Here is a 7,812-nt window from a genome sequence, read left to right on the forward strand (position 1 = left end):
TCCTAGACACTAATGCCATGCATGATATCAGAACAGAAAGAACAGATACTTTTGCTTCATCAAATACCTCAATACTTAGTTGATTTTCCTTGGAATCCTGAATCGTGGAAAATATTTAGAAGCTAGGCCAACTCTTTCCAATCTCTCACTTGTAATCCTCAAAGGGAATTTACAAAACACCTTTCCACAGACAGGCCTACGAACTTCATTTCATCAGTCTTCTGGATACAAAAAATAATGGACTAAATATAGACATTGGATTTATGGCACATTATAGCCTGCTTAACTTCTGACTCCCAAAGTACCTCTCCACTATTTACCAGCTATATTTATTCCCCTTCCCTCCCCCTGACCCCAACCTGTCTCTCACCCACTGACTCCTCAACTTACATCTTCAGTGACTAGCTTTCTTGCATGCATACCAGCCTCTGGCTTCTTTATCATTCATTCCATCCAGGAAGAACACACATCAACTGCAGTTGGTGTACTCAGACTGATGAAATGTATGTATACCCAAAAGCTTGCAAAGAAGAATTTTTCCAACTATAGGAGTTGGTTTAATAAAAAATATCAGATTTACCCAAAGAACCTTGTCTAACTCAGGTACTGACACCTGTCAATCATTGCATCAGAGCAGTAGCATTACAGGAGTGGAAGTATCTAAGGAACTCACCTCCATAAGAAGCCACATGAGATCCAGTAATTGTTGGATGAGAGGATGTGCTTCTACTGCCCCACCCTGCTCCAAGATACTCAGCAGGAAGTTCATGAGCACATCTTCCACCAGATACACTTTGCACTGAGAACAAAAAGCATGGTCAGTAGTTCTGGGCAGCACAATCAACGTATGCCAACAGAGGCAGGAGATACCTAATTTAGGACACCAGCAGAGAATTTAGGCTGGAACTGAAAGCTTTAGATCTGCTGTGAGCCGGTGGACAAGAAATAACAGTGAGCTTCCTGGAGACTACCATAGGCTCTTACTGGTGCAGGCTATGAAAACAAGACTAGCAATGACTGCCCATCATGAACAACTGAGCTCATTCCAGGAGTGCCCGAAAGCATTACAATTTCTAAGTAGAACAAAGAAGAACTGGACCACCATTCTACATAAAACCAAGCCCATGAAAAATCCAACTTCAAGATGTGAAACAGTGAAAGTCTCCATAGGAAGGTGTCTTGCCATCAGTTACATGCCAAAATCTCATCCTTGTTGGCAACACTTAGCAATTCAGTTAAGCACTACAGAAGTTCATCCCCTGATGAATGTGAAGTCTTTTCACTCACCTTCTGACACCACTGCATCAACCCTGTTTCATGACAGGTCATTCCATAGGAGCAACCAGTCAAGGACTACTTAAGACTTAAGGACAGCTTGCAATTGTCTAGACCAGGGGTACTCAAACTATAGTCCATAGGCCAAACATGGCCTGAAGAGCCATTGCATCTGGCCCATGGTGCTGCCGATGGATTGGAAAATTTGGCAGCAGGAAAGCAGTGGCCACCCTCCCCTGCTACCTAATTCCCTACACCCCTTCTATTGGCACAGCCAGTTCTGGACCAAGCCGTATCCCCCTCTCTCCACACTGTCAGTTTGGGGCCAGGCCATGCCCCGTTCCCCTTTCTCAGCAAAACTGGGGCCAGATCACACTTACTCCCTGTAGGGCTGAATCAAGGTCAGACCACAACCCCGCGCCCCACAGGGTTGAATCAGGTCTAGGCTTCCCCCTGGACCCCTCCACACAGCTGGATGGGGCCCCACCACACCAACCCTGGGGGCCAGACTAGACCACCAAACACACCTGGCCCATGAACAGACAGGGCACTGCCCATCTGGCTTGCTAAGGAAAAATGTCAAGCACCACTGGCCTAGACAAATAACTCCAAGCTAGTGAATTTATCGGTGTCAAGACATAGCACTTCTCCCAGCTCTGTTACCGGAGAGTGCAGGAGACTTTAGCTCTACCTCTAAGAGCAACTAAAATGGATGCATATGCCAAAATGGCCACACAGAACTCACCATGAGAGGGGCAAAGTGGTTAAAGATGTGTGCAAGGGTAATCAGCACTGTGGGCTCTCCCTGCAGCTGCCATGTCGAAATATCTTTCTCCACCAGCTTCCCCTCCTGCAACAACAAATCCAGGGAGATATAAAGCACTGAACTAACCCCAACCCACCCACAACTCCTTTACCATGTACACCCAAAGGAAAAAGCAGTTCTTTGCTCAGCATGTCTCTTAGGAAAATATCCCACTTTGCAGAGAGGATATTAGCACTGGAAAGAAGCTGCAAGGTGTGAAAGAAGCCTGTTGAGTACATGTATATATTACCCTGCCCCCACCAGGAGCTTTTCAAAACAGGATATTCCCATCTCCGACTCAGGAACACTTCGCCAGTAATCAAAATATACCCACTTCCACTGTGGAGTCACATTTCTCAAACAGCCAGGCCAACCCCACTTTTCCAAGTTAGTCCTGAGCCCATGGTTGATAGCTTAGCAGCACGTGCTTGGGTTAGCTCTAAATCTTCCAATACAGGAGTCAAATTCACCTCTCAAACACAAATCACTTAATAAACCCCTACCCCAAAACGGCCACACTAAGCACATCCCCATGAGTGCACACATGCCGTTTGCGATGCTACAAAGCAGTTTGAAGCACCACAAACTGCACACAGCACACATGCACCCGTTTGCTGCACTGCAAATTAGCAGCACCAAAAAACAGAGGCACACATTTGTGCTGATGCTATTTTTGCCGCAGCAACCACACACCCCTGCATGTGGGGATGTGCCCACTGTCTACATTTAGAACTAGGAACACCTGTTAACTCAGTGGTATATTTAACAAATTTCCTCCAAATACCTTTACCAAGGGATATTGTTCATATATGCTGTAGGAGGATTGCTGAGGTCCTGATGCCAGATTAATAGCACTGGATGAAATTTCCCAGGACAGAGATGCTGCAGGGAGCACTAAAGCAACTCAACCCAGCAACATGATGCCATCCAAAGGTACTACTTTTCATAGCTGGGTAGAAGGCCCATTGTTGGTGCATCCTCTACTTCATTCAACATTACATATCTCTGGAAAAGGTAGGGGGCAGGGATAAACACAGGAACAATGGACAATAAAAGGGTTTCTTGGGCCCAAGGGTCCACTCCCTATTATTCTCAAGCACTTCTTAACCAAAGAAATCCCTCAAATCACCACAAGGAACATATCCAAAACACCCTATAAAAGTGCCATAGACAAAATCAAGGGTGACAAGGTCAATGCTAAACTAGCAAATAGCAGACAACAGTGGTGTCAGATACACACAGGTTCCATGGGTGCTTAGGAGAACTGGGCAAATGTGAATAAACTATTATGACTGAAAACATTTGAAAGAAAATCTAAACACAATATATATATATATATTTCAACCTTTTTCTATTAAAAGTTTCAGTTTAGGTTTAATAAAATGTTATAATCCACCCAAAATAAAGGGTTCTTTTCTGTTTTTTACCAAGAAAATAATTTCCATTTTGGGTAAACCCCACCCCCCCAAGATTTTTATTGTTTACGCAACAAACCAGAGTTCATCCTATTCTAGCACTAGATAAAAATCTGGGGGAACGTAGGGAGGTCAAACTCACTTACAGTGGATAAACTTGGCATCCAAGAGAAATCCAGGCTGTTGCCTTGATAAATCTAAGTCAGTCCCAGAACAGTGCCTGCTCAGACCAATCTCTAGAGACTCTGAAGTTACAGAACAATGGCTGTTTTCTGCTTCCTCTCCTGACTGATCCTGGAGAATGCAGGCTCTTTTCACAATTTGTCCAGTGTGGGGCAAACTAATGCCAAGATGGGTATGTCAGAAACTGGCCTAGTGGAGCTGGATTAAGGGACTCAGTGAAAAGCTGAAGATACAAAAAGTGCTTATCCTGTAGCTGCAAATATAACTTGTATGGTTTTAGCCATATGAGAAAAATTAACGCCAGTCCTGTTGGTTGATAACATGGATGATACTTTCCAGTTTAGAAAAGTGTAATGCAAACAATTTCTCATAACCCGAGATAGAATAATTAGAAGTCCCTCCCTCCACCTTAGCAAGCTAATCCTCCTCCGAGTTTAAGAGCTTTAAAATTGGCAGACTCACAGAAGACAGAAAATGTGTTGGGAGCACTTAAAATTACTGTCAGGCTATATTTCCCAGCATCATTGCCTCACAATCCCATCCAATGACACCAGCTTACCGCCACATCTATCCCAAAGCGAATAACGTTCTTCAGGTAGCCCAACAGCTTGTGCGCCTTTACCAGGTCTGTGCAAGGCGGGTCCTGTAGGGGGCGATAACTCTCCACTGGATAAGTGCTAGAGCATTAAGGAAAGTTCACCTGCCAGAATGCAACTTGTTCCTTAGAAAAACCACTTCAGGAGCTCTGCCCCATCTACTATGCAGGATGACTGCCATGTAAGTACTGCTTTATATATTCCACGTGCTCTCTAGTCATGTCTTAGACAGCACCTTGTCCGCAAGTACATTTTAAGCAAAGAACAGACATGCCAAGAGACTCCTAAGAAAAAACAAACTGCCAGCCCTCAGCTGCCATTCATAACCCTCCTGCAAAGGTGCAGACAGCAACACTCCTCCTATGTCCACAGGATGCATTAAAGCACCCACAGCCTGGACTGAAGGACTATGATCTTGGCTGATGTGCAGTTCTAAACTTTGATACAGAAGGCACTGGAAGGATTCAGGCAACCCAGAATAGCCAGCTGCAGAACTAGCTACTAGCAGGCTCTGCACATTTAAGCAGAACACAACCCATAATGGATAGTCTTTACCAGGAAGAGCTGATTTGGCATGCATGCCTTTTGTATTGCCACTCCCCCTCAACTTCCAGCCAAAGGGATGATTAACAGCGCCCTATTCCCTTCCTGCCCAATTGCATACCAAGTGGAATGAGCAAAAGGCAGGTCTCATCAACTATGTAGTTGGGCCTGCACATGCAGCAGCACTCATCCAGAGCTGTGCAGGTGTTGGCTCTTCTTGGGACCCCCAGCTCACTTCCAAAGGATATCGGAGTGGACGGCTGCCAAAGTTAAAAGCAACAGATTCCTTGAATGAGAGGCTGATTGCAGGGAAGTAAGCCATACCAGCTCCTCTGGTGATGTTATCAAAAGCTGTCCCCAGAGATGTACCATTCCTGAAAGAAGAGGAAACAGTCCCTGAGGTTCAGCAAGCATGAAGGAGGTTTTGGTATTCAGCAGAACAAGCCATCCACCTCACAGAGAATATATCTGGAGGAGACAACAGACCAGAGGTTTTTCTTCTCTACTCATACAATGAGATAGAAATGTACAATAGCAGATTCTGAAATAATGAAATACAAATCAGAAGCCAAGTGCTGCATCTTCATGGAATTAATCCCCAGTCGCAGATTTGCATTCCAGAATCTAAGCCACCAGCCCTTTTAGCACCAATCCTGAAAATAATAAGTGAGGCTGAAGTAATAATGGTATTTTTCCACGTCTGCTCATCCCAAAACAGGCACCCAGAGCTATGAAGCATCCCATTCATCTCAATCACGCCCCATGGGCTCAGATTCCTCACCAAGGGCATGGAATTCCTCAGATTCCTAGAAGTCAAAACTTTGCCTTTTCACACACTTGACTGTGCTGGAGTTTATGCAGCTCAATACTGGGATGGAACAAAAATCCATTCACCATCAAGGGAAACTTATAGCCTTGAGAATTTAACAAATTCCCTGTTAGGGGAAAGCTTCAAAGGCAGATGTCCTCTTGTGACTGTATAAACTGAACCCCAGAGCTGTGTTAAACTATCTTCAGTTTAGAGTTAACTTCAGAAGTTAACATCATATTCCAAGACGACAATTTTTCCTCCCATTAAGTTGGAACTGAGCATGAGGCAGCAGTGAGGGGTGTGGCAAGCACCTACAGTGGCTCCATCCTCCCACCACCTTGGGTCCATTCCACTGCTGCCTTTCCCCCTCAATCCTCTGCCTCTCCTTCCCACCACTTCACCTCCTTGGGACCCAGCCCTCCTGCTGCCTCAGGCAAAGCTGAGGCCAGGCTCTGGGTGTTGTGTCAAGGGCCAGAGCAGACAAAGGAGCACAGAGTGGGGGCAGGAAGCCTGAGAGTGCAGAGAGCCAGTAGAAGGAAGGAGGTGGGGGGGGGGGTGCGTGCATGCGTGCGTGCGTTGGGGGGGGAAACAAGTGGCAGGCACAAGCTGCTTCCCCCTCCCCCACACTGCTCTCCCCACTGCCTGCCTAATTCTACCCCCTCTCCCTGTTCGCCACTTCAGTGGGAAAAGCAGTGGCAGGGGACGGGAATGAATTTAAGATAATCCTCCAATAATTAGATTCTATACATGGAAATAATAACAAGTTTATACATTTTCCAAGTACAGAATCTAATTATTGGGGGTTGCCTTAAATTCAGAGTTGTGTTTGATTCATTTAAATATGGTAATAAGATATTTGGTGGTATTTTCGACCTAGGTTAACTGGCTTAGAACCTAGGTTAACTGTCAGTGCTGCTTTCACCCAGACTGACAACCTACTCACTCAATAGTGAGGACATGGCTGGAGGACCAGCAACATTAATGCCTTCCAACAGTTCTCTGTCTGGAGAGGGTGTGCTCACTCCAAAGTTAAGAACAATAGTATTTCAAACACCCAAATAACCTTAAGTAGCTCAAACATGTCTTTATGGTGGGGCTGCTAACCCACAGGCTAGGCTTATTTGGGCATTAATCACTCAAAGCTGACTCTTCAGAAGACAAACCATCTCGACTCCAGAACTCTACTGGGAACCTGAAAGAAAGGATAAGCATCATACCAATCTGGCTGCTTGGCAAAAGGCTCAAAAGATTTCTAAGTTGGCAGGAGTAGCTCAGGTCAAGTCTTAACAGTATCTGTTGATCAGAGCAAAAACATTTATCATATTACACAGAATTGGTCAATGCAGCAGAAAGCACGTAAAGATGCTTACAGGCAGAAAGCAATGGTCCCTTCATCCAGGTTAATCAAACAGGTGACAATGTCTCCTGCTGCCCAGGACTGCAGAAAGAGAAGGAGAATTGGTTAGAGAGGCTTCTCCACAAGCTCAGACATCTTACTATGAGATACCCTCAAACCAAAGGAAAGCCCTACTTCCCAGTTTCATTTTGTCAGCCTCTACAAGGGCAGGGGAAGACCTTCTTGTACCAGCTCATACAGCTATGTAATACATTTCTAGGCTGTTACAAGCACACTACTGGCCAGGCTCTTTCTTTCCTCCAACACTAAGAGAAGACCTCTCACCATGGCTGCAGTAAGCCCATGAACCACTCAGAATTAGGCATAAGCGACTAACACTCTTAAAACAAGAACAAAAAAAATAGCCCTCCAACAACAGCCATATTAGGCTGGGAATTTTTGCATCAGGGCTGCTCGATAGCAAGCTGAGTAAGCTGTACATATAGCCCTGCCCAAGCACTGAAGTGACCCAACAGAGGCAATGCTCTCCCCAAGAGCTCGAGTCAGTGCCAAAATCCTGCCTCCCCAAGATCACATCTGGGGTTACTGAACTGCAATGTCAGGAAACGATTTTGCCTGATGCACACAAGAACACAGAAAAATGTGGGGAACCATCTGCTTTGAAACACAAGGCTTTCAAAGCCATCCTCTTACTCCACCCTTCCCCAACAGAAATGGGAAAAGTATCTTTTTGTCCAGTTGAAGTCCCAAAGGAGAAGGTGCATGTGTAGTTTGAGAGCAGTACCCCTCTTGCATCTCTATAGCACCAGTGGCCTTCTCTCTGACTT

At 45.3% G+C, this 7,812-nt stretch overlaps 1 protein-coding gene across 3 annotated transcripts in view; it reads right to left on the reverse strand.

Annotated features, from left to right (window-relative positions):
* RNF123 (ring finger protein 123) overlaps window positions 1-7,812 on the reverse strand; it is a 145,547-nt gene that overhangs the window by 127,769 nt on the left and 9,966 nt on the right. For all 3 annotated transcript variants that reach the window (XM_019505163.1, XM_019505164.1, XM_019505162.1), the window contains exons 8-12: window positions 6,999-7,066; window positions 5,066-5,191; window positions 4,238-4,352; window positions 2,021-2,125; window positions 674-799 (exon numbers count right to left, since the gene is read on the reverse strand). In XM_019505163.1, the coding sequence (XP_019360708.1) occupies window positions 674-799; window positions 2,021-2,125; window positions 4,238-4,352; window positions 5,066-5,191; window positions 6,999-7,066 (540 nt within the window). The remainder of the gene's footprint in view (window positions 1-673; window positions 800-2,020; window positions 2,126-4,237; window positions 4,353-5,065; window positions 5,192-6,998; window positions 7,067-7,812) is intronic.

Source organism: Gavialis gangeticus, unplaced genomic scaffold (genome assembly GCF_001723915.1).
Source record: "Gavialis gangeticus isolate Ggan-Ray unplaced genomic scaffold, GavGan_comp1, whole genome shotgun sequence".
In the NCBI taxonomy this organism is placed as follows: Eukaryota; Metazoa; Chordata; order Crocodylia; family Gavialidae; genus Gavialis; species Gavialis gangeticus.